This window comes from Perna viridis, chromosome 1, assembly GCF_037379345.1.
Source record: "Perna viridis isolate PV_CMFRI_1.1 ecotype Kerala chromosome 1, ASM3737934v1, whole genome shotgun sequence".
NCBI classification, from domain to species: Eukaryota; Metazoa; Mollusca; class Bivalvia; order Mytilida; family Mytilidae; genus Perna; species Perna viridis.
This window is the reverse complement of record NC_142445.1, coordinates 38,544,174-38,571,849: the sequence shown is the minus strand read 5'-3', so window position 1 is coordinate 38,571,849 and position 27,676 is coordinate 38,544,174. Positions and strand designations below refer to the sequence as shown.

The 27,676-nt window shown below is 34.4% G+C and overlaps 2 protein-coding genes across 5 annotated transcripts; one reads left to right on the top strand and one right to left on the bottom strand.

Annotated features, from left to right (window-relative positions):
* The first annotated feature begins 32 nt into the window (after positions 1 to 32).
* LOC148628666 (uncharacterized) lies at positions 33 to 26,038 on the top strand. 3 transcript variants are annotated; one of them, XM_088592051.1, is made up of 2 exons: positions 33 to 169; positions 22,677 to 26,038. In XM_088592051.1, the coding sequence occupies exon 2, from the start codon at positions 22,700 to 22,702 to the stop codon at positions 26,009 to 26,011; it is 3,312 nt and encodes a 1,103-aa protein (XP_088448177.1). In that variant the 5' UTR covers positions 33 to 169; positions 22,677 to 22,699; the 3' UTR covers positions 26,012 to 26,038. The 3 variants fall into 3 exon arrangements, with proteins under 3 accessions (XP_088448177.1, XP_088448170.1, XP_088448161.1); XM_088592044.1 differs by lacking the exon at positions 33 to 169 and adding an exon at positions 18,882 to 19,596; XM_088592035.1 differs by lacking the exon at positions 33 to 169 and adding an exon at positions 22,185 to 22,305.
* Positions 6,083 to 10,982, bottom strand: LOC148628667 (uncharacterized). 2 transcript variants are annotated; one of them, XM_088592071.1, is made up of 2 exons: positions 10,383 to 10,982; positions 6,083 to 9,379 (listed from the first exon to the last, which is right to left on the bottom strand). In XM_088592071.1, exon 2 carries the CDS (start codon positions 9,229 to 9,231, stop codon positions 6,115 to 6,117), a length of 3,117 nt encoding a protein of 1,038 aa, XP_088448197.1. In that variant the 5' UTR covers positions 9,232 to 9,379; positions 10,383 to 10,982; the 3' UTR covers positions 6,083 to 6,114. The 2 variants fall into 2 exon arrangements, with proteins under 2 accessions (XP_088448197.1, XP_088448189.1); XM_088592063.1 differs by having other exon boundaries at positions 6,083 to 9,260; positions 10,383 to 10,981.
* Positions 26,039 to 27,676: the final 1,638 nt, after the last annotated feature.

Below are 27,676 nucleotides of genomic sequence, written 5' to 3'. Positions count from 1 at the left end.
AAATGGTTTTAAGAGTTTCGGGTCGGAATGGTCAACTGATGGGGATCAGCAGAATTTTGAAATGTACATTTTTTATGCTGAGTTTTCTTACTGCGGAACGTCGGTATTGTGACGTCAACCTTCCCAGAATTCATCAATGTGTCTTTCCATCACAACGTACAGAAGACGGGTAAGTTAGATTGAACACTAATAGATTTTTATCAAACTCTAGTTGAAATGAATATATACTTAATTCAAATCATTGGCGGATCCAGGGAGGGGGTGCAGGGGGTTGACACCCCTCCTTTTTATTGGAAAATTTGTCATTTTCATGTGTAAAATTGACAAAAAAATGGTAAATAATGTCCTAGCACCCCTTTTTTTCTGTAAAGCATATAAGGTTTTTCCGTATAATCAGAATAGGTCAGAAGAACATTTTTAAAAGATCAAAAAGCAATTTTCGGGGGTAGGGTGTGTATTCGAAATAATAAGGTGCAGACTGCTTCTTCCTTGCTTCTTTTGACTTTTCAACTTTGCAGGGGTGAATCCAGAAATTTAGAAAGTATAAAGGGGGGATCTAGAAATTAATATATAATGGGGGTTCCAGACTATCAATTGCTGGTTTTTGACCGATTTTTGCCCAAAATTAAGTTTAAAGTTGATTGCCGTCTTTTTAAAGTAAAGTCGCAAATATTTCACGAACTAAACAAGGATAAATAAAAATATAAAAAGGAATGAAAAACAACAAAAAGTTAACGACCATGAAGTGTGGCGCTCTTCACACGTTGGCCCATTATTGGTCATGTAGCCCATCCAACCACATCGCGTGCCAACCTTACCAACTTCGTGGGCTGAGCATCCAATCCCTGATAAGATTTCTAACTACTCTTAGTTGCCTTCTCCAACAAGCTTAGTTTTGGTTCGGGAGTATTCTTTTATTCACTGGGCGGGTTTTTAGGAATTTATAGACTACTTGACCGCTAAACATTTTGCAAAACATAATAAGAGCCTATAACCTTTTAAGCGTTCTGCGTTCATTAGCAGAATAGACTGATTGCTTTAACTGAAAATCGATAAAACTGAGCAATTTACGAAAACAAACTTCCGAAAATTTATTGAGCAGGGTCGGGTCCGAAGATTTTTAAAAAAGCGGAATCCATGCTATTATTTGCTCATTTTTATCCAAAGTTTACATGAAATCAACATTTCTTCCAATAAAAGGGGGCGGAGCTCCAACCCCCGGGCTCTTCTGGATCCACCCCTTTTGAGTGTTTGAACTAGTCTTGGACAGTTTTTTCTTGTCTCCAAACGCAAGGCACTCACAAGAGAAACGATATAAGGATGCAAATACACGCGAGCAAAATTCTTCATTTTTTATTTACAATTGTTTGAGGTGATCGTGTTTTCTGCACTTTCAACACATTCGTATCTTCACAGTTTCACTAGCTTTAAACTTTGACCTATGTTTCATTACCTAGGGCTACTGAAGTAGAATGTATATGAACGAATATAATCATTATGTAGACGAAGTCTTTTTTTTTTTTTTAATAAAATTTTATACTTTAACTGTCAGTCTATGTAAGAATCAGGCAGTAGGTGAAACATGATTATAAAAAGACACCGTGTTGAATGTTTAATTTGACTATTTGCACCATCAGAATTAATTCAAACAGACACGATTTTCCAAATCATTTTGGTAAATTGATTTATAATTTCATTGAAATGCAATGAAAATTAACATTTCAAGTGCAGATAACTCTGTAAAAATCCTTATTTTTCTAATATTCTATTGAGTAAATAGCAAATAATGGTCTATTCAAATAGAATAAGCATCCTTGAGTGAAATTACATTGTCAGATCGGTGGGGTTTTGACATGCATGTTTCTGATTTTTCCCATTTCGCACGATTCTTACAAACACTTACACTTAATAGTTTTATTCAGATGATCGATATTGATAAAAGTCTTAAATCGGTTGGTTAAACCAATCGATTAATTGGTCGCTCATTTCATTAACTGGTGGGCAGTATTTTCTGACTGACAATTAAAATATGATCGTTTCTATCTTTTCAATATTCAAATGATATGAATTTTGTATTTAGAAGCCACTGGGCGGGTGCCATTGTCCCCGCGGGTATTCACCAACTCAATAATCAGTCGACTTGTCTGATCCCGAACTATAAATGGTACGTTTGCTGAAATTTGCGGTTGCAAATAAATAGAACCCTTGAAAACACCGATGCAGTTATCCCTGTATATTAAACACGGTGTTCCAGTATAATGTAGACCACTTGACATACATTAGTAGACCTAATAGGTGCTGTTGAGGTTATTCCATGAAACACGTGTACAGCATACCGAAAATTCATATTTTTTGTATGTTTAGTATTTTGTACTCCTGACCACTGATCACCATTTCCACTTCAAATGTGTTTTTTTAAGAGTGTAAGTAATTGTTTATGTCGATGAACAAAAAAATATTTAAATTTTAAATGCGGACGATTACCATAAATAAAGATATTTAGATACTAGTTATCGATGGAACAAAAATAGATTCATAATTACAAATCTTTTAGGGTTCAACTAAAGTCAATATCTAGGACATTCCTTTATGAAGCGTTTTCATTCATAGTTTTAATAATACATTTAATTTAGCGGTGAAACATTGCTGAATGCATATTTATATGTATTTAACGCTCAAATCAAACTCATGAAAAAATGTTTCATAATGTCTATATAACATTAACAACAAAAGTTTAAACAGCATATTTTAGAATAAATCTACAGATGCTAAAACAAGATTTGAAGTCTGAAATTCATATATAGGCTAAAAACCACTAATTCCACTTTCCATAGGCTTCTATGCTAATTTCACAATATTCAATGGCTTCTTTGGACTTTACCTTAACTTTAACCTGCAGAGGACTATATATCAGCATGATTCTACATATGTCAGCTCACAATCCTCAGAATGGCATGTGGGGTTAGCAGACTTGCAGTGCAGTACTGGTCACCGGAAGTGAAGGGTCTATAAATAGCATGGGAAATCCCAGTGTTTTCACAAGATAGGGGTATATTTAAAAATCATTATGGAGATTAGGCCTCACATCACAAGAAGCAAAATGCACCTATAAAATGTACAGAAATGTTTTTCCTTTCAGAAACTGTTTAAATTTTTTAAATAAGATGAGAACTTTTTTCACAGCACTATGAGGAACAGGGGTAATTTCTGCGTAGGACTATTTTTGCGTACGTTCCAAATGCTCATTGGTTGAATTGGTGGTCTGTAACCTAAAGGGTCACTTTTTGTCTTAGAAAAAATTAATAACTATACAGGTATCTTCCTACACACATACTGAATGCATTTGCAAAGTTTCAGTGAAATGTGACAAGCACTTTTTTAAATATTTAATTTTTAAATATAGGGTAACCAAGTTGTGCGAGCAAAAAACTGACAATATTCTACCATACTTAAATGCATTAAATATTTGCAAAGAACTTTTTCTGACTTTTCAAATAAAAAATATCAATCACAATTTGTTTTTTAACAATATCAATGAAGAAATAGTTTTAAAAGTAATCATTTTCTGAGAAATTGGTCTATGTTTAAAAATTTATTTCTGACATGCCTCCCCCTTTTTCTTGATCACATGTCAAAAATCCTAAATCTTTAAATTTTCACAAAAGGTGATATATTTGACTTTAAATTTGTAAATACAGTGTTTTCACATTAAAACATGACCAGTAAAGGGCACCTAAAGCAAAGAAAGTACTCAATAATGGATTTTCCATGTTGCCATAGGGGAATGCTGATATGGCCTTAACCGCAGTAATGAAAGTGAGTTTTTCCTCATTTCTAACCTAATTTTTGCTCAAATCTACACAAAACTTGATTTCAAGTACTTATTACCACCATATTTAGGTAAATATAGCCCTCAAAGTTTAATATTTGATATTTTTACTAAATTTTCTACACTTTTTACAAGATAGGACATAAAAATCAGCCAAAAAGACCAATTTTCCATAATTTGGACCTATAACTTAAAAAAATGCATATTTTGAAGGATTTTTGTATTGTATTCCTGTCATGGCAAAGTTAACAAGATCTTCAAGTAGTTTAAAGCTATTTCAAGAAACTTTTCATTTTGCCATGGCTTCAGCTTAAGGCTAAAAACCACTAATTCCACTTTCCATAGGCTTCTATGCTAATTTCACAATATTCAATGGCTTCTCTGGACTTTACCTTAACTTTAACCTGCAGAGGACTATATATCAGCATGATTCTACATATGTCAGCTCACAATCCTCAGAATGGCATGTGGGGTTAGCAGACTTGCAGTGCAGTACTGGTCACCGGAAGTGAAGGGTCTATAAATAGCATGGGAAATCCCAGTGTTTTCACAAGATAGGGGTATATTTAAAAATCATTATGGAGATTAGGCCTCACATCACAAGAAGCAAAATGCACCTATAAAATGTACAGAAATGTTTTTCCTTTCAGATACTGTTTAAATTTTTTAAATAAGATGAGAACTTTTTTCACAGCACTATGAGGAACAGGGGTAATTTCTGCGTAGGACTATTTTTGCGTACGTTCCAAATGCTCATTGGTTGAATTGGTGGTCTGTAACCTAAAGTCCTGTTTCTTAATGTACTATCCAGTGCAAACTAGCATTAGTTTTCTTGAAAAAAAAAATGCCATTTCTTTAAATTCAGATGTTATGAGATATTTTGTGCCATGATCCAACTAAATATCCGAGACAACACTAATGAACATCAAAAATTAAAATCTACATTCAGTTCTGGCAATTTAATTGTCACAAATTATTGCTAGCTTGTACTGCACTAGATATTTAGGCTACAGCATATTTGCATTTCCGAACAAAAATCTGTTCAGATAAATGTGTACGTTTATTTTAAAATTTGATGCTCACACTTCTGTTGTAAGCAAATATGGCTGTAATAACATGTTTTGGGAAGGAAGGAAACATGTATATATGTAGAATATTGTATAAACAAGCATTAAGCAAAGTTTTCAGGAACATAATAATTACATTCTTGACTAAAATTATCTTGACAATTAATGTCCTTGATTTTGCCTTTAGCAGAACCTTAAGTAATATTCTTTATATAGTTCTTTGATATGGCACTCGATCAGGATACTGTAAAAAATGAATACAGGAATCATGAACTACCCAACCTACTGCGCCACAGACTTCACCCGCTCTCGGTTTTAGTGAGGTTCGTCAATATTGCCCCTTGTTGGTGTATCTTTGTGCTGTGATGCATGCCACTCGCATTTCGTCTGAAATGACGTCTTTTTTATTTCCTGGTCTTTTTCCCCCTATCTTTTTTGTAGTCCTAGTGTTCCCTTAAATTTTATATACTTTCATTGTGACGTGTTCATATACTTCAGCTACACCTCCCTAAAAGACCTGTTGTATTGAATCAACAGTTTTATCATCGATTATCTCGGACTAAACGAACATGCATTGAAAAACCAAAGCATTATTTTGCACATTCCTACCAAAACACACACACGTGCACGCACACACATAACCGTATTCTATACAGTTTTAATGCACTGTAAAAAAAAATATAAATCTGTTAAATGGTTTGTCTGTGATGCACAAAGTCGTATTTGACTAGTAAATATTTTAATTGTCAATTAACTCAACCAAGTTAATAACCTATTAGAATAATACTGTTAAATTTACTGCAACCTAGTCTTTGTAAGTAAAACGAGTGTCGAATGAAAATAAGTAAATTGATTATATTCAATTCCTGTATACAAAGTTATTCATAAAGAATCAAATCCGGAAGAAAAAAAGTTCTTTTTTCTTCTATTCATATATATATATATAACATATACTATGTTGAGGCCCCTGCCTCAGATATTACGACTTCTCTAACCTTTTGGAATTCATAATTATTACTATTTTAGGCTGTCTAAATTGTGCACTCGACTGGTATTGAGATTGGGCTATAGTGTTGCCTGTAAAGTTAATCGGATATTTTCTCTTATAACTAAAAACAAATATGAAAAAAAATGTAAATGCTTCCACACTTATGTTGGTCAAAAGGACATTAAAAACTTTAACACATCAGAAATATAGATTTAATAAACATTATAAATTTACTCCGATATATTGTCGCTGGAATCATTTGCATCATGCTGTGTTTGACAATACATTGTGTCGTCCCTGCATCCAATAGGATCCAATACTGGGAAAGCTCTTAGAAATTTCCCCTCTGCAAAAACCAATTCACACCAGTAACAAGGAATGTTGAAGCCAACATATCCAATGACGTCATCGAATTCCCTAAGTTGTCTATCATTAGCTGAAACCATATGTGGATCCCGCCATGTTGCTGCAATGGATTCCGTCATTAAATCGGCTGATGCGAATCTTGGCATTGTGCGATTCGTAATTTCACGATCTGCTTTTAAGTAGCGGTCGTAGTTTCGTTCAAGCTGTTGGATTAGTTCGTCTTCAAACAAAAACTTTCTTTTACTATATTTTTCATAGTTGGCGTCGGAATGTCGAATGGCTTTTTTGAAAGCCACCTCTCTCACTGATTCAAAGCATTTCATATGACTGTCGGTTTCGAATTTCATGATGCCATCATGTACAAATGAAGCCGGTATCATGCCAGTTGTGGTGCCTGAAAAACTAGCCACTACAATGTTGTCAATTTCAGGCTCAACCGTAATTTGGTTTTCTACTTGGTGCTCATTATCCGTTTTTTCATCTGGGTCAGATTTTTTTCTTTTATGAATTTTCTTTCGTTTATTTGAAAGTTTTTCGTAAGCTAATTCAAGGATATCTGGTGATTTGTCTCGTTGTTGATCATGCAGGAGATCAGTGTTTCCTGAATAACTCCTTTTATCAGGTGAATCTCTAGAAGAATTTTTCTGATTTCTTTCTTTCATCAAAGTTTCTAAGGGTAAAATGTCTTCCATATCACCATCTGCATCAGATATACGTCTGGGAGACTTCTTTTGACTAATTTCTTTTATCAACGATTCTAATGGTATTACCTTGTTTATAGTGTCCACAAGTTTGACGAGATCCTGTGCTTCTTTAAACAAAATGTCAGAGGAACTTTTTTCTTCATTATTAGTAAATGTTCGAGTAATTCTGAAATTTTCGTAGTTTTTAGAAATGTCACATTCTTCTTCGAGAGAATGGCTTTTTCTAAGGTCATGCCGGTGCCTGTTATTCCTATCCTTACTATTTTGACTCTCGATTCTTTTATGGCGATTTTTTCCACGATCATCACTTTTGCTACGCGTATTACAGCGCTTGCTAGTGCCTTTAATGTCTTTACTATTGCTACGATTTCTTCTTTTTCTAGGGGGCGATCTTGACCTCGACATTTCTCGACGGCTTCGTTCGTGACCTTTTTCGTTCATCCTGTATTGGCGAATATATTCGGACACAGATTCGTGCGGTTTCCGGGAGTATTCCGATGACCCACGACCTCGAAAGCGCTGACCTCTGAAAGACGTCGTAAATTTACCAAAATTTGATTCTTTAACGGTTTCGTGGCTGTCTAATCTGTCGCGAAGATCACTACTTTCTCTGGATTCAATTCTATATGTTGTATAATCTTGCCAGTTGTAGGTACTTCTTACTGGCCTACTGCGCGGTTTTGTCAAGAAGCAACTGGTATAAGGCCAATGACCTCTTGCTGTTCCCCTATATCGAGGAGAATATGGCCGAGAACGATAGGATCGTAAATTTGAAAAATACCCTCTACTTGATCTAGGGGATCTCGAAGTATAACGTCCCCTAGAAAAATGAGAATACCTATGGTGTTCTTCGTTCTTATCAGTTGGCGGTTCAGGGTCATCAACAATTTCGCCTGGTTCTAATTCATTGTCAGAAATTTGAGGGGACACTTTATTTACATTTTTTGTATATTCGCCGTTGTTATTTACAACTTCCTTGTTTTGTCTTGACTTATTTTTGGACATCAGTTTAATTGTATCTTTGTTTAATTTCACGGTGTTCATTGCAACTAAGTCATTAGAATCGCCGCATTGAACTTTGGTAACTGTCGATTTCAGTCGTCTTGTTGGACTAGATTTACAGCGCTTTGAATTGTGCTTTTCAGTAACATTATCTTTACCATGCAACAAGACTTTATTATCTTGTATAAATGCATTATTGCACTGGTTGACTCTAGAAAGATCACACATTGCATTCTTACAAGTAAGAGAAAACCTTGGATTACATAAGTTTATGATGTTCTCCTTATCTTTCGTGTCATAACTTTCGTGACTATCGATCTGGTTAAGAATACTAGACATTACATCGAAACAAGTAGTTTCTATGTCCATTCTCTTGTTGTGCATTGTAGATATTGTCGTGAAATCCTGGAAATTTTGGCCACTCTCACTGAAACTGAAATCGTGATTAATATTGTCTCTGTCAGAGGTTGTTTTAATAGGCGACATCGCTGACGAAGCACTTTGTCTCGATTTCCTGTGTCTGGATATCGAAAATTTTGAAAAACGAGTTCTTTCCCAGTCATCATCGAACTCCATTTCGTCGTCGGAAAAGAATCCGGATGACGAACCATCGTAATCCGACGTTGTTTCTACAGATTCACATCTTTCTATTTCTTTATTTTGTATTCGTTCCTTCACTGCGATTCCAGTTCGAACACGAGTTACGAAAACTTGATTCGCTATTAGTTCAGTCTTTTTAACTATACTGTTCATGATTCCATCGCCAAAAACTCCCTCTTGTTTTTCACTTTTTACAGGGGCCGAGGTTTTGTGTTCTCTCTTAAACTTTTGTTCTTTGATAGGTTTATTGTAATAATCGTTGTTCTCGGTATTTTTGTTTGCTACATTGACTGTTTTTCTGATTTCATGTTTACTACTATACTTTCTTTTTTTGTTTCTTTTTACCAAGTGAGGCATTTTAGGTGCCCTCATATTTTGTCCAAATATTTTAACGCCAAATGATTTACCCCTAAACCATTTTCGACGACAGAAAGCCATACCGATTCGTTTCTTTTTACCAAACTCGTGCTTTCTTTTCAAATCTCTTCGACGTGTAGAAATTGAGGTCAAAGAGACTGTTGCTTTTGACAAAATATGGGTTTCTATGTACTCATCGATAGCACCAATGCTTTCTGTAACATTGCTTGAAACCCCGTCATCGGAATAGTTTTCCTGTAAAACTTTAGTTGCATCAACAACAATAAAAACTCTAACCTCAGTGTAAGTTTCTGCCATTTCAATCGTCGGTAAGTTTCAATTACTCCCTAAAATAGACAATATACTGTATGTTGATAAACGATTACTTCTTTATGGCAGTTTGGAGGTTTGGCAAAGGAGTTGTCGGGGTCTAAGGACACATCCCCTCCCAGATGTCGGTAAATATCTGTTGAAAAAAGGAACATATTTAGGCATTTCTGGCGCTTTCTAAAATGAGGGGTGCAATCGTATCCAGCGCACCCCATTCCCCCATTCCGACGGCCTTTGTTTATTGTGCTAGTTATACAATAAGTATGTATACGTACATTCATGGTTCCTAGAAAAAGATGTAGCATTTCCTATCAGCTTAATAAGTGACCATTTCCTAAAATGTTGATTTTAACTGGCACAAGTGACAAAGTAAATCTTTGGCAGAATTATAATTTTAATGTTATTTTATCCGACTTTATTTCAAAATCCTTAAAACGAACAAACAAATAAACCGTATCATCCGATTAGTAACTAAAAGATCAACGAAAAGATGCAACACATGATAAACGTGCATGACCCAATTCATGGACGGATCAAGAAATTTGTAAAATGGGGGGAGGGGGTTACAGGCTACCTCATTTTACTGCCCACATTTTGCACAAAAAAAACCCCAAAAAAAAACATACATTTTCAAAAAATGGGGATCTAAACCGGATCCCTATTCCCAGATCCGCGACTAGACATGTAAACTTTGTATGCATACACGTTCATTGTCAAAATTTAGACTTAAACATTGCACATAGTGAACAGAGACGTTAGTGTGCTGTTATGCATGTACATACAATCAGATTTAGCAATTAAAAAATGAGGTTATCTTTGTTAGTCATCGTACAGAGAGCAAGTTTAGCCGCCTTATATAGTCAGCTTTATCTAAACAATAAAATAGGTTGTGTCAGTTTGTTTATCTTAAGTTAGAATCCATTCGAATTACAATGTAAATGATTCTTGTTCGCAAGATAAACTACCATTCGTGACCATGTGAAATTGACACCCGCTTGAGATGGCTTGTCATGCGTAACTTGTAAGGAGTTTAATTAGCTGATGTCTCTTTAATCTATTGAATAATCGAATTAAGCAACAAGAAAGATAGAAGTGCACCAACTTCAATATTAACGCAATATATTCATAACTTAACTTACCCAGCTATTAATTGTTTTCCAGTATGAAACGACGTTTTAGTTGCACTGCGCATTTGGTGCTTCAAATTGTTCAAAAGTTACTTTCTGGCTGGCTGCAATAATCTTAAGGTCAAGTTGTTTGTAGTTCGACCCCTTTCGTAGCTTTTATCGATGTTGTAAATAATGACTTGTTTCGTGTACTAGACCAAATGCACTGGATGGTCTAAAATAATCCCTTGTCTTATCAGTAAATGAAGAATTTTGCCGTCTACGTGTGTCATGATGTGACAACTTTTCATATCTTTCCTCTACATATATCATGGTAGCTGCGATCATGTTAATATCTCATTGCTAAATATTTTACCTTTTCTATATATTGGCCAAAACTAAACACGTGGCACTTTCAGATAGAGTACACAGAAAAGTATCTTTGTCGCTGATTATACAGTCATTTCTAGGTCATTCTCAGTGGCACTTATAGTATGATGATCATATTTCTAAGTTATAACCAAGTTGATTATAAGCATATCACTACATCCGAGTGGTAACTACATAAAACGCACTTGCAAACATGTATGTTATCAGTGATAATGATAACTATAGCTAATGCAGAACATACCGCATGAGTAAAGTACATGTATGTGTATACATGTACAAATATACGAATAACTGTGTAATAATCATTTCCCGATTTATTTTTATGTACGGCAAATGTCTAGTGGATATATATATTTATATCATAAGTCTAGTAACCACCTGTTTTTACTTACATGTACCACAGATTGATTTTTGAGACCGACAGATTATGTCGTAAAATTTATTTTTGTCTGCCATAATTTTCAATATTGACCTCAACCATTTTACAATCGCAGTGTGCGCAGTTTTGTTTGCATTATTACAATGACTAGAATTGAGAGAAAATTTCAAGGATCATTTATGCAATATTTGATTTCTGGCAAGAACATATTGGTGTGGCCCATCTGAACTCTTTTAACACGAAAATAGTTAGAGATATCTTAAATTTGATTGGAAAATACAGGCAGGGATTTTCACAAGGTATCCTCTGAAAATCGAAATCGGACTAGAAATTAAAATGTCGATCTTTGGGATGTGACCCATTTGACTCCTTATATCTCGAAAACCGTAAATGATATCTGAAAATTGATTGAAAAAAATCTCAAAATAGAACAAAAAATAAACAAGTTATTGTCTTGGCATCATGAAAATGTATATTTCTGGTCACCTTTTGGCCCCTAATTTCTGAAAAGTTAAAGTCTTTACCCCCAAAATCAATCCAAGTCAGTAAATAATATTGTGAAATTATAATTGACATTCCTATGCTTTTACTAGTAGGAACAGGTATATGTATTTAATTGCTTTAAAACCAATGTATGTTTATTTTATGATATAAAATTTTAGTGTTTACCACTGCACATTCGTGTACCAACAGTTTTTTTTTCAATACTGAAAGAGTACAAAAGTAATATCTTTTAATACACCAAATTTTCAAGAAATTATTTTTTGATATAGAACTGATTTGGTCTACAAAATAAGAAACATATTGAGAGTGGTAAATAGAATCAAATATTTCATGGCGGCACAGAGGCCGAACTCTGAACAAGAAATTTTGGAATATCGTGCACATCTTTTTGAAACCTGCATATACGTTCATTTGGTTTATTTTTTTTTTATTTGTTCTTGTGATTATTTTTCTTATACACCAAGTCGCGTTGAAGGTAGTTTGACGCCATCTTGGTGTATATTTTTACTAGTTTTCAAATAACCATTTTACTACTGATGAGGGATGATCGGAAGATGTACCTGATCGGATGGCGAAGCTAGATTTATTCCAATCTGATTAAAATCAGATTGGGTTTATTCATAATTTCGTTTCACTTTAAAGTTTTAATTATGCTTTGTTTCTTTGTTTTTGTATTTTTTGTTGTTATTATTGTTTTATACGCCTGTCAATTTTGACGGGATGTATTATACAGCTGTCCGTCCGTCCACCCGTCGCCAACACTTCGTACAATAACTCCTAAATGCTTTAAGCCATTTGAATAAACCTTTAGTCAGTTGTTCATAAATTTTGAACATTACAGCAAATGCCACAAAACCATAATAGGTTTGTTCCCGTTCTGCCCACTTTTTAAAAATTATATTCTCATTCTGCCCACTTGTCATAAATAAACAATCAGGTACAAGTTGTTTTAGTAATTATAGTCCGTTTTTAATATTACATGCAGTTCTAATTATCTTTTTTATAATTTCAAATTTGTACATAGATGCATAAATATTTTTTTCTTTTATAACAAAATATCTTTTTTTTTGTTTTACATGCAGTTGTAATTTTCTTTTTATAATTTCAAAAGATGCATAAATATTTTCCTCTTTTATACATCTACAAACTTTAAATTCTTGCAAATCTACACTATACAGGGCTAGACGTAAAGTCACACCAAGATTACCAACTACCAGAGCCGATATACAACTAGAAGGTGTATGGACACAAACAACAGCTGGTCATGAGTTTCTTCTGTTCGACGAAAATAACAACCAAGATATGCGCATTATTGCTTTTGCAACATCAGAAAATTTGATTAACTTGGCAAATGCCAACACCTTATACTGTGACGGAACTTTCTATACATGCCCGTCTTTATTCAAGCAGATATATACTATTCATGCCATGGTGAATGACCAAATGTATCCACTACTCTTCGCATTTTTGCCTTGAATGAACTGGAAGACATCGATACACCTCCAGGAACTACTACATTTACCGATTACGTCAAAACACAATGGGTAGAAGGTACTCCACAGTTATGGAACCACTTCAGCATTGACGGTCCTAGAACAACAAACCATTTAGAGGGGTGGCATAACAAATTGAAGAAAAAAGTCAACAACGCACATCCAAACATCTTCACCGTTATCCATATGTTCAAAGATATTCAGGCTGCAAATGAGATCAAGCAAATCCAACACAACGCCGGCGGAACTATTCGACCAAAAACCAAAAAGTACCGTACAATTGACAGCAGATTAGTGCAGCTGAAAGAAAGACTCACACATGGTAATATCACAGTTATTCAATATGCTGACGCAGCATCACACCTTCTCCATTTAGAGTGATATGTGACATTGACTTTAGATACTATTTGTGACATTTAAGTTCTTTATATATGAAAGTCTAGTGCAGTATGTCTAATTGTATGTTTGTGCTACTTTATTTATTTCAATGGTATGCAATTTTGTTTAAATTGTTGGATATGAATACTTTTGTTACCTTGCCTAATTTAATTAATCATAAATGTATGTGCTTTATCGGTGCTTATTTCAAGTTTAATGTTGTTGAATAAATTATATATATTTCCACAAAGTTTCTTTTTCTCTTTTGACTTGAATTAAATTGATCAGTGGACAACAGGAAGCAGATACTTAATACAAAATTATGGAGTAAAAGCACATGAGACCACAATACAGACTATATAGTTATTTTAACCGACATTTCCAAAAAAACAAAACAGTTATACCAAACATAGCCATTTAAAATGACAAGAAAAACACATTGAGTTGCACATGAGACCACAATACAGAGTGTATACTTATTTTAATGAGCTGACATTTCCAAAAACAAAACAGTTATACCAAACATAGCCATTTAAAATGACAAGAAAAACACATTGAGTTGCACATGAGACCACAATACAGAGTGTATACTTATTTTAATGAGCTGACATTTCCAAAAACAAAACAGTTATACCAAACATAGCCATTAAGAAAGACAAGAAAAAACACAATGAATTGCACTTAGACCACAATACAGAGTGTATACTTATTTCAATGAACTTATTCCAAAAAACAAAACAGTTATACTAAACATAGCCATTAAAAAGACTAGAAAAAATCGCATTGAATTGCCAACAAACAGTAAAACAGACTATAAGTAATTATCTATTGTTCTCTAATTAGTGTCATTACATCTGCATTCCCATTCTGCCCACAATATTTTTACCTGTAAATTTCAAAAGTGGGCAGAACGGGAACACACCTCATAATATATAGATAGAAATGAAAACCTGCGAGGCCATAAATAGTAGGAATGCTAAAACTGTCTTTGATATTTATGCAGGCCTGGCGGGTCCGAATATTTACAAAAAGGGGCAGTAGATCCGATCAAGAAACTTACATAAAGATAAAAAGAAAGGGGTTCCATGCTATCATTAGGCACTCATTATTTTTGCCAAATGTTTTACAAAACCATCCCGTTGTACCACTCACAGTATCGTGTATTTTTATTACGGTTATTGTTGACATTGTATTCTAAGACTTTGGCGTTTATCTTAATGTACGTGTGTCTAGAACTAGATGCCCAGGAGACTAAGCACTTTAATCGAAACATAGGTGTCTATTCGATAACTTGTAGCAGCTTATACCAACTGAGGACTGTAGCTAGTTAAGAGGGGCATGTATCTAAGGATTATTTCATTTCAATGATTGTGGCGGCTTAATTTTGAATGATTTGGCCGACAGTTTCGACCAGGAGGTTGATAAATTAAAAATATTTAGAAACTGGGAAAGGCCAACAAGTAGTTTGTAGCTCAATTGCGCAGTATGTCGGAGAGTTTTGTGTTCATTCATCAAGGTGTTCCATGTAAACCGACATCGAATCTGAATATTACGAAAACTGGCGCACTGCTGCGATGCATTATGAAATTGTTTTTTGTTTTTTTGTTTTTGTTTTTTTTTTTGTTTAGATACGTTTGAATTCAATCCCCGTACTTTATTTTTATTCCATTTTATTGCAATTTGACGATTATTTGAGGCGTAAAAATACAAATGATCGATATAAATTGATTCAGTACATGAATACTTCGATTGTTTATTGAACAACAGTAGAATGTAGGTAGGAAATACGTCGATAACACAATTTCATTAGACTTGCTACAAACCCCTTTACAAATGAAAAAGGTTTTTTGATTACATGTATCATTCTGATAGCAAATCGACTATACTTATTGTAGGAGGGAGCAGGATTTCCTTACACTTCGTGTTGCTTATCATTGTTAAAATAGACTCAACACATTTCAGTAAACAAAATCCTAGCAGTGAAAAAAAAACAAGAAAAATTACGACAAGACGAGGACTGTTATATCTAGGCGCGGATTCATAGCTATAGGACAGAACAGACGTACTCCTAAAAAATGGAAAAAAGATTTTTTTAGCATGAAACCTTTTTTTATCGTATTTGCGTCGCTTCGCTCGGCTTTTAATTTATTTCACTCTCTAACCAAAAATCCTCCCCTGATATTCTCACCAAAATCATGACAGCTGATTGTTGTGTATCAAAATAGCCGTAAAAGTATGAAAAATAGGCCAGTTGATATCCCATTTCCGTTTTGTTTAGTGGCAGATACATAACTTTATTTGTGGAGCTTTTAAGTGGAGTGCATCACAATTCAAAGGATTTCTTACTGTATACAAAATAACCACGCTTAAAAACAAACCGCCCATTCACTAAAGCCACCATAACAAATGAAAGAACACAATTTCTAAAAAAAAATTACTGAATAAGTGTGTGAAGTAATTGAATAGTTCCGTACATTTAGGTACTGATCATTTTATTCTTAAAAGTGTTTTTTTTTTTCCAGAAGCACGAAAGGATTCATTATTAACAACATGTAGAGTTAAAAACTTATTTGAAATACTACATTGTAAAGTAATGGGGGATATACTGAATCATATTTTTTCTGTCCATGGCTGAGTACACTTTCTTTGGAGAGGGGATAAATTTGGAACATTTTTTTTTCATCAGAAAATTCCAGCCCCTCCCCCTTTCTCTAGAAAAATGGTTAGTGCCTTGGTTTTTTTATTAATATTTCCAAATAGAGTGATAATTTGCTAATTAGTATTCATTATGAAAAGTGCTTTCATTAACCTTCCTGTAATGGCAAATTCCGTGGATAAATACTAATAACAAGTGTGAGGTGACATTAATGCCATCGGACACCCCAAAGACGAATACACTCCCCTCCCGTTTTTGTGTGAGCGAGAACAAAATGGTACAGTGTCTAACGAGAGGTTTTAAGGACCCAGCTCTGCAAAAAAAAAAAAAAAAAAAAAAATCCATAAAAAATCGGCAACTAGATTTTTCAATATAGGAAGCATGGCGATTTTTTAAGCATAGATCTATGATATAAGTAAAATACACATGTATTGAAACAAAGAAAAATGGAAATATAGTAAAATTAAAATTATATTAAATCTTTTATTCAGAAAAAGGTGGAAAATAGAAAAAAGATATAAATGAGAAATTGAGGTATAGGGATTCTGAACAAATATGATTCTTGATAACGCGATTCAAACTCGTTGTATTAACCACGAGTCGGATCGGATCGAGATGTTTAAATTCGGATTGCGATTCTTGATAATTTTACCGGGGTGCACTACCGACAACTTGAGATTGAGAGGCAACATTTTCACATGGAAAATTCAGGATGTGTTCTTGGATGAAGAAAAGTAAGTATAGAGATGGAAAAGGATGCGTGATCACTTCGTGAATGACCCGCGAAGGAGATGGACGCATCCGGAGCAATAAAGATTTTCAAGATAGTCCCCTGTCGAGGGATTCATTTGGAAGAGGTCACCAGACGTGATGCCATACACGTGCAATAGACGACAAAACGTACACAATGCAAACCAAAGAATGAACTGTCAATAGACCTCGTGGTAGACCAGCTGGAGGAAAGAAAAAAGTCAACCAGAAAACAGATTTGACACCTATAAATGGAACTGTATAGAGAGGAATTTGGAACAAAAATCGTGTAGCTGTATTAAGAACGTAAAACGTACAACGTCAGAATATCAAACACTAGTGGAAACCAGAGCGGAATATCGTGCATCCTTGTATAAGAAACAACGATCTTAAGAAATCAAGAAAGTTACAAAAGTTCAACAAGATGAATCATATTGATCTACGGTACCAGAACCTTATATAGTGAGAGGATAGTTCATCAAAAAAGGAGCTATATGGGAAATACAACGAACACCACCAGAAGTCATTTTATCGAGGAACGAAAGGAAGAGAAGATTAAATAGAGTGGAAAAAAAAGCCTTGACGTCAACGATACTCGGATGGCAAGAAGCCTCACAGTAAAGCGGAATCATAAGAAGATCGGATCGTCAAATCACTTGATGGGGAAGAAATAAAAAATGGTTTATGGAACATACCATTTAGCAGGACCCGGTTTTGAAAAACAGACGACACCTCGACGAATGGAACAATGAATATGAATTGTAAATAAAATATAGAACAAAAAAAATCTTGTTGTGTAATAAAACTAGACTAAAGAAAGACCTCCTTACAAGACAGAGTAGCTCAAAACCGATAATACTTATTAGCGACAGCATAACAAACATAGTTACTATCAAAGCCTCATAACACGGGTCAAAGTTTGGGTAACTTGAAAACATACTATAGCAATAAAAAGTTCCTTATAAAAAAAACCATCAAACAATACTTAAACAAAAAAAGGGGGCGAAGGACACAAACCACGAATGAAATTATGGAGAAAAAAAAGTTCAATCTCTTTATAATAACAAACGGAAAAAACCTTAAACGAGCACACAAGTCTCAGACAAAAAAAGGGCGTAGGAAACAAAGTACGAATAAAAATATGGAGAGAAATTTAAAATTCGTCAATGGTCTACCCCCATAACGGGTCAAATCAAGTACACACGACATGTAAACATTGAAAATATGAAAAAAAGGAATTTACTCACTAGATCCCCATAACACGATAAAATCGATGAAAAGGTTGAGTAGGTCTGTAATAGGTGATGAAATGGTCGACTATAAAAATGAAAGGCAATACACCATTCAAAAGCTATTAACGTTCCGATTGTAAATCTTACGATAGTCAATATAATCTTTACACGTTAGTCAAAATAGAAACATTAATTATTCAAAATGAATTTATAAAAAATATTAAAACAAAAATAATCAAAACAATGATAAAGATTGATTTTCCTGTTGTAAACATTGCACAACACGTCCTTACACCTGTAATGTATTCATAAAACACAATAAAAAGCGGTTAAAAATCAATCCACGGGCTATTGAAATCACCAGTAAAATGTTTCAAACATATGTCGAATCTGTGAGACATCTATTCAAATTACACAATCCATTGAACACAAAGATATCCAAATCAAAATTTAAAATCTATTCAAAGTGCCCATTCAGTTATTACACAAAGACAATGAAATTACAATTAATTTACAAAAATAATTAAAAAACAATGAACGATAATGAAAATGTAAAAATAAAAAAAAAGCAATATAAACAAAGAAAGATAACTCTTGTCATAATACATCCCCTTTTCTTATACTTACTTGTGTATAGTGGACACCCAGGGTCCACTTCCGGTCATACCCAAGGTCCACTTCCGGTCCACGGCCAGCGGATTTACGTCATGCGCATGCGCATTAAGTTGCTCCACCTGGCTCCACCTGAAAAATAGTAAGCGTTTCCCACATCCCTTCTACTACGTTCATCACAGCAACCTTTTAGAATTTAAATTGAAATGACTGAAAACTAAATTGAAAAGAAACGATTTTATTGGTACCAGTTGCCATTCTGATATTCGCGCTAAATTATCTTTCAAAAGAGTGTGCTAAAAATAAAGAAATTTCACAAGTCCTGCTAGCATCTGTTTAGAGCAGACGTCACTTTCGAGCGGAAAATTTCTGGACATTCCGAGCGAAAATTTTATTATTCAACATTGTAAAACATTGGATTCTTGTAATATTGATTACAATTGCGTCGTCTGGAATAATTTATTTACCGATAATGAAATCCTTTGACAGAGACCGTGGAATATTATGTGTATATGTTTTACAGCCCGATGTAGCTAGGATTAAAGGAGGGTACAACCAACCGACATCGTAAACGTGTAATTAGAAGAATAAAACCCCGTGGACAAGGAAATCATTGGTGCATGTGTACAACAATAAATGTTGGGATGTCACGTGCCTTGCTATAGTAGCTATTTGATCATGAGAAAGTGTGAATTAACGGTTTTATTATACATGGAACATTTGGCGGTACCTGAAGACTGATCAATTTGACACGCCCATATACAGATATTGTCGACCAATCGAGTTTTTATAAATTTCAACCAACGTTTTTAATATTTTAATCAACTTTAACCATGTGGACGCTGTTTAAATGGTAAGACTTTTTCGATTTGTTTATTCAATTGACATCTTAGAAATGTACTGTTCACAAAGGGACAGATCCAGAGATGTTTAAAGAAGAATTTTAAAAGGGGGTGTTCCATTCCATGCTATAAGAAGATAATAATTGTTTACTCATATATATAAAGCCTAGTTGTCCGAGTAGTCTAGGTCGCTGGACTTTGTGCAGGCGGTGTTGCCATAGATGTCACAGCGGGACGAGTTCGAGTCCCGCGGAGGGGACGACCAAAAATTTGCTTCGCAGATTTGACAGTTCAAACATCGTTGGGACTTATTTTTCAGACCCTTCTATAAGTTTCTTCTACATTATCTTCCCTGTATCAATTTGATCAAATTGAGCAGTGTAGCGAATAGAGTCGTCACATTCTGAGACGTTATATAGATAGATAGATAGATGGATATCGATATATATATATATATATGTATGTATATCATAGTAAAAAAAAACGTATGTACAAGTACCTCTTTCGAATGAAATAAGAACTCATATTGCTTTTGTATAACTGTTTTGAAATAGACATGTTGTAATCGCTGCACGTGCATGTCATCGATTTATACAGCATGCAGCAACATCTTTCATCTGTTACATTTCAAACACAGACATTGAAGACACATTAGATACTTTTGGGCAACATTTGTTGTCTAGTTGCATAAAAATAACAAAATATGCTTAATTTGTAGATGACCCTTTGTTTTTTTCTGTTATGATGTTACATTATAAAGATCACTTCACTGCCTTTTGTTTATTTCTAAAACTTGCTTGTATATAAAAACACTTGCAGCTCTTGATGAATGTAATATTTCTCAAATTTATCAGCCTTGTTGATTCAGTTTATACATGCTGATTGTCTGGATCAAGCTTGACCTGCAGTTAACTGCCTGAACTGTATCCTGGATATTAGATGAGCCCTTCTAATCCCGGATGGCATTATCTCCATGACTCGGCTAATACTGGTCTCACTGTATGACTAATCGCGTATACCGTCATGACTGTGAGAACGGAAATAAACGCTTGAGTTTCAGATGTTTTATTTTTTTCTAAATGATGAATGCTTTTTAATATCATAAAAGTTATAAAATAGAGATTATAGAGTACATGTTGGTTTTTTTTTTTTTCTTTTCTTTTTTTTTTTGAAAGACAGAGAAGGAGGGGCGCCACTCTCATTATGCTCGAAACGAATGGTTGATTTTAATAGAGCTTCATACCTGAATTACCAGTAAATATACAAATTTCACAACTTTACTAACATGGTCCAGTTTGTATGGTTATTTTAATAATAAAGATATAGTATTGTTCTAAAATTATTAGCGGTATTTATGAATAGGTGAATTCATGAACGGTTCAACAGAGAAGAGGAAGAGTAAAACACAATCAATAAAGCCTGTATTATAATCTGATCGGAAGCAAATGTACCTTGTGATTTCTAAAATAAATAATCATTTTTCTTGTATGTTTCAAAGTTTTCTCTGTCCATATATCACGTGATTTGTCGCGAGGAACTTTTTGTTTACATTCGTTTGCTTTGGCTTGTAAGAGTGAGATGTACAATTTAAATTGAAATATACAAAATATAGAAAAAAAACTGGAATTCATCGGAACTCTGCAACACCCCCAGCCCCCTCTCCCCTACCACAATTTTTTGGATCCGCCACTGTCCGCTAAATGTTTGCGCGGAGGCAAGGGCTGATCGAGTATGTCAGGTTGGAGCGTAAACAGAATTACACAGCGATGAAAAAAAAATTGTTATAAAAAATGGATCTTCATTAATTATCGATGAATGTTTCGACATTCTGAGGAAATAAAATGTTTTCTAGCTTCAAAATTTTCACTCTAACACGGAATAATGTATTACAAAAATGGATGAAAATGCAGTATTAAATATGTTTTATCTTAAAATAGAATGGTTTATTATTTTCACTTCGACAGATGAATTACAAATCATGTAAATTTGAATTTCCTCTCCTATGACATCATTTTGAAACGTTAAAACGGAAACCAACAATGCCATAAAACCAGTTTTTTTTTTTTTTTTTAAGAAAAAGCATTTCAGATTAATTTTATACAACGTATTTATGCGTGGTCGTTTGCAGTGACGGTTCGTTACTAATGCTGTTCAGTTTAAATTGTTGCATGGTAACTGTTCGTTCTCTCGTAATAAACTGCACGTCATTTAATTTCTCAAACCCCGCAAAATTAAAATGAATAAGAAAAGGTTTTTTGTTTGTTGGGGTTTAACGTCCGAGCAGCAATATTTCAGCCATGCAGGGGTGGATCAAGACAATTTGAAATAGAGGGGTGCCAGCTGGGGTTCCTCAGAAAAAGGGGGTGCTAGGACATTACATGTATTTGCCATTTTTTGTTAATTTTACACATAAAAACGATAAATCTTCCAACAGAACTTGGTGCCAGCCCCCTTGTACCCCCCTCTGGATCCTCCACTTTATCGTATTACTCATACAACATGTCATTGTATATTGATTCATTGTTCATATTTCAGTTTAATTGCTTTGAAACTCTAACACGATATTTTCAAATGATACATATTTTACAGATATTGATCCATTCGACATCCTGAAATGAGGCATTTTTAGTTTTTGATCAGAATTTCCGGCACTGTTTCAAAACAAGCCTTGAATATTTAAATGTATACAGTTATTTTTAAAACAGTGATATTTATTTTACGTGAGTCATTTTAATTTTAATTTTATAATTAAGCGGTTGTTTTATTTGGATGTCATATATTTAAAACAATTTCTTGACTAATCATCCAGAAATGAAAAGAAAATTATTTATTTTGCATTTATCATACACGTTAAGTACGGGAACTGTGTTCCAAATACATGTACTTTTAAGAAAACTTCTCAAGCTTTTCTTGGTCTATTTGAAATTGGCAAGAGTGATGTATTATATTTTGCACAAATTGCAATACAATTTGGCGTGAAAACCAGGACCTATCAAGTGCTATTTGAAATATAGTTTTCACTGTAACAATTAGTATATTTCATTTCCTTATCATTGAGTTAACTTTCTCACGCTCGTAATATGTTTTGCAGGTCCATGTGATTGTAGCGGCAAAATGAATAAAATGGCAAAAAACTTCACTGAAATTAACGTTAGAATTGTTTTTGATGCTGATAAATTATTAAAAGAAAATTATTCTTCTGATGGTCATACTAGTCGTGTTAGAGACAGATTACAACTTCTAGATGAATATATGGAAATTGTCGACTTTTCCAAAGCGACAAATCAAGTAGAACAGAAAAAAATTGTTGGTTGCAAGAAAAGCGTGGAGAGAAAGATTGTTAAGAAAAACGACAAAACCCGATATAGCGGCAAACGATCGTTGCACAAAGATAGAACAAACAAAGGAGTTGTTTCTTGTAGTAAAGAGTCAACTGTTAAGCAAGACGCGACATCACAATCTTTTGGCGATGCTTTACAGCAAATTGGAATAAAAGAGAGGTTATTGGAAAAGCGGGAAAAAATAAAATTGACCAAAACAATATCACAACAAAAAGATAAACATAAATCAAATACGAACCCAACAGTTTGTAAAGAGGGACAAACCATTCTTGCATCTCAGAGATGGAAGTCCGAAGAGAACAGTTCTTTCAAGAAAACTAGTTCAAATAAAAATCATTCTTTTGACGTGGAAAATCCGAAAGTGCAGTTAAAAAAACCTAAGAAGGCATCCACATCTGAAGTAGTCTTTCACCCAGTCAACAGCAATTTGAATGAGAACAATAAGAAAAATATGTTCAGTATGAAAGTTGGGGGGACATCAACGCAAGACAGTTCCGTTTTACTATGTGAAAACTCAACGCAAGACCACTCCCTTTTACTATGTGAAAACTACGGTAAGGGAAGTCTTGAAAGTGAGAAAAAAAATATAGAAAAGCAGAAAAGTGGGGCATTTGGATCATCTCACAATATTGTATTAGATACTCTTTCTAAAAGTGCCACCACACGGCGCTCAAATATAACAAGAGCAACTGTTATCCATGATGATCAAAGTGTTTCATTAAATCAAGCATCATCGAACATCGACGAACAGAAAAAGAAAATACACGCCCAAGAAAAGATAGGTTCTAAATGCGAGAACATAGTCAAACGAGGTGATTCTATAGAAACAACGTCAGATTACGGTGGTTCATCATCGGAATTATTTTCCGACGATGATTTGGAATTTGACTATGACTTGAAAAGTACTCAATATTCTAAGCGTACAACACAGATAAAATCTGCAGAAAACCTTCCATCGGATAAATCACAAACTACGGAATTGTTTGGAACAAACTTTGACAATGTAAAACAAAAAGAAAACAACAGTAATTCAGAGGACAGCAACATGCATTTGCTGAGTTCAAACAACAATTTAGGCGGATCAAAAACAAATATTGTCGACATCATGACTGGTATACTCAATCAGATAGATAGTCGGGCCAATTCAGTTAGTAATGAGAAGTGTCGTAGGCTTGAAATTTCTGAATCAACATCCGCCGTAGGCTGTACAAATACGACACGTGACACTATAATAGCTAATAAAGATTATCGAAAACAAAACTCTCAAGGTGAGACGACGAGGAAACAGGACGTTAAAAAACTGAACTCTGACATTTCCAACAAAATTTATTCGGATTCGAGAGAAACAGGACGCGGAGGAGTAATCAGTTGCATAACGAAATTTGAAACGGGAACTCATAAAAACAATGAAAACCAAAATCAAGCAGAACAAGAAACGGGCGAATGTATTCCGAGCTCTCATGGTTTCAAACGGACGAGCTGTAATAATGACAACTTTGAAGTCACAGACATGGAACTTTCTGATATTTCAGACTCTGATTTTGAACAATTACTTGAACCAGGTGAGAAAATCCATGCCCCTGTAGAAGCAAGATATGAAAGTGTAACCCCGCAAAAAATGTTCTGTGCCGCGCAAAATCCATCTACTTCACAACTTCATTTGTCACAGACTTTCGATCGTTATAAACCTCACTTGTCGGAAACCAATGAAGACCATAGAAATCATAAGCCTAGTTATTTTATAAAGAAACCAGTAGAAAAAATAGATTCAATTTTAAAAGCTTGTAGTCCAGAACTTGTGTTTAATAATATATCATCAAAGACCAAATGCAACTGGCTAGACCAAGCGAAGGAATACGAAATGCCCAGATCATCAAATAAGGTTCATTATGATAGGGCACCCGGTTCGTCTGAAACTACAAGAAACAATCTTGAAACTGATTTAAGAAACCAGAACAAAAAGGAAAAAGAGCTGCATAAACCTGCACGTAAAAGTAGAACCCGATCGAGATCGCCTCTTGAGAGAAGTCTTAGTCGGAATCGTCTAAGTAAAGATATTAAACCAAAACATTGTCGCAATAAAGGCCCAAGAAAAGACGAAGAAAAATTGAGTAAATATGACACAAATTGTCTGCTTGAAATTAATCACAACATAAATAGATGTTATGAACCTTTTGGTCACCAATCCGCGCTTTCAAACAAAAGCAAAAACTTTAAAGAGTCGTCGAATAGAGGGAATCTTGTTGAAACAGTTAGGAGATTAGTACCCTTGGAATCTGAAAAAAGAAAAGGTGACATGCGCTGTACAGCGTCAAATATCGATTATGCAGATGAAATATACGAGGAACTTGATGAACAAGGTTCTTTGTCACTCGGTAAGGTGACTACTGATAAAGTATCGGCGTTCGGAAAAGTATCCCGCATGCAAATGAAAAAGCGAAAATATGGCGATCCCGATTCAGCGAGTGGAGTGGCGCAACTGAAGGATCAGCAAGTGCTGGAAGAACTAAAATCTGAATGTGTAGATTATGCGCAACCTACTGTTCATGACACAAAAGATCAAATATTTTTTGGTTCAATAATTCCAGGTTCTTTTGAAGTAAATGGAAAAATGAAATTTGAAACTGACTATCACATTAAATGTTTCCAATTAGTTAGAGACTCGGCATTCAAACAGGTTGTGCGCTATTCTGATGAAAATTTCAATAAATACGCCAAGCAAAAGTTTCTGTTTGAAGACGAACTTATTCAGCAGCTTAAACGAAATTTTGAACGATATTTAAGTACAGATAATGACAAAATCGAAAAAAGACCAAGACCTCGTTTCATCACAGCAGAAATTATGATAGATGTTATTGTAGAAACCTGGAAGGAGCCGCATGTCGTTTTCTCTCACAACCGACAACTTCGAGAGTTTGATGACGTCATTGGGTATGTCGGTTTCAAAATTCCTTGTTATTGGTGCGAGTTAGTATTCAGTGAAGGAAAGTTTCTCAGGGCTTTCCCTGTGTTAGACCCGATTGGACACAGAAATGACACAATGTACTGTCAAACAGAACCACAGAAGCCGGATATAGATTCCTAAGTCCAATTTAAAAAAAGTTAAATTTGATTTTACTTGTTCTTAAAGAAGACCAAATGTCAGCTATATTCAACACACTAATTAAAAGTTTTGTCACAAAAAAAATTTTTTTTAAAATATAATATTTGAAAAAAAAAGTGATCACCAAATTAAAACAATCGCTTATAAAACCCTTCCGTATTAACTGTGGGATAGTCGATGATCAGGCGTGGAGTATGCTCAACATAAACTTCCGCGAGGAAAATTATTTTGTTAATTCTACCTTTATCACGCGGAAGTGTATGTCATGCCAATCGACTACCCCACCCTCCCCCCCAAAAAAAATCGCTTATGGTACTTTCCTATTATCAAAACAAACTGACCACACGCAACTTAACAAGGCGTTGAAGCGTAAAAAGTACGTTGAATGCTGACAAATAGAAGCATGTACTAACAAAATAAATTAATATATGAAAAAGAAAAACAAATTTTACGCTCCAACAGGCTAATGATTTTATAGGAATATAGCTACTTCTCGTGAGTATTGCTTTGAATTTTTGAAAAATCGAGATTTTTTATGTTCAATAAGTACTGCCTATTTCACATCATAATAAATCTTACTTAGACAAGACACTGTCGAAACACGAAACAAACGACAAAGAAGATAATAAAACGCTACACAAATAAAATATGATCGAAAAAAAAATTAAAACAAAATTGAATCAATGCAGTAAAAATAATACAAAAATACATTTAGTATGACAGACAAAAAAAACATGATGAAGTGACATAAGATGGACTACAATTACGATCAAGGATACAACCACGGTTAATTCGAAAACAGAGTTTAAAGTCGAGTGAAAAGAATTGGAAAACTGGAGACAACACAACTAAAAGGTACATAATGCAAGCATAAATGACTTTGCAGGGAGCAACGACCAGCTGCATCGGAACGCTTACAAGCGTCCCCTATTCAACAGATAAAGGCTGACGAAGCGAACAAATCTGTCATGAAAATGAATTTGCACACTTTTAAATCGGTCTACAATCGTATTTTTAAGTGCTGATTTCGATATTCAAACAATTTATCTCTGAGAAGTTTGGCACAATGCAAAATGACCTTGTAAAACCGCTATGCTCTGAGTAAGTTGGGAGATGGAAATTCAATGGAATGTAACAACAAATAAACGGACAATGCTCTGTCGCGCATCGTCCAATAGATTTATAAACGCAGTATGATTCGAAACAAATGCAGAGTTGAGACTGTGGAGTCCTTAATCTCAAATACATCTGGATAGATACATGAATTCAAAAAAGTCTTGTCGACAAAAGACATGGCTCTGAATGACTTTCGACATTAGAGAAATAATATAATTTACAGTTGGAGGAGAGTTCATAACAACAACGGGAACATAATTATATTATGTTCCGCAATAGTGTCTCAGAAATGTGAAAACGTCTTTTAAAATAGTCACGCAAGCATGAAGATAAGAAACGAGAGAAAGGGCAACTGTTTGTTTTCGTTGCAAAGCTTACCAATTTTGTGAATAAACTCGTAGAACAAATATGTTGATAATCTCACGAAGTGATGAAAAAAATCTCTGATGATTTAAACTTACTCTTAAAATCTTAATATTTAAATATTAACATAATTTTGGGTTTGCTATAGCATCATTCATTCGATAATTA

Coding starts and splice junctions, on each gene's coding strand:
- LOC148628666 (XM_088592035.1), top strand. CDS start 22,266: ATGTATACAGTTATTTTTAAAACAGTGATATTTATTTTAC. Junction 22,306..22,676: donor AACAGTGATATTTATTTTAC/GTGAGTCATTTT, acceptor TATGTTTTGCAG/GTCCATGTGATTGTAGCGGC.
- LOC148628667 (XM_088592071.1), bottom strand. CDS start 9,231: ATGGCAGAAACTTACACTGAGGTTAGAGTTTTTATTGTTGTTGATGCA.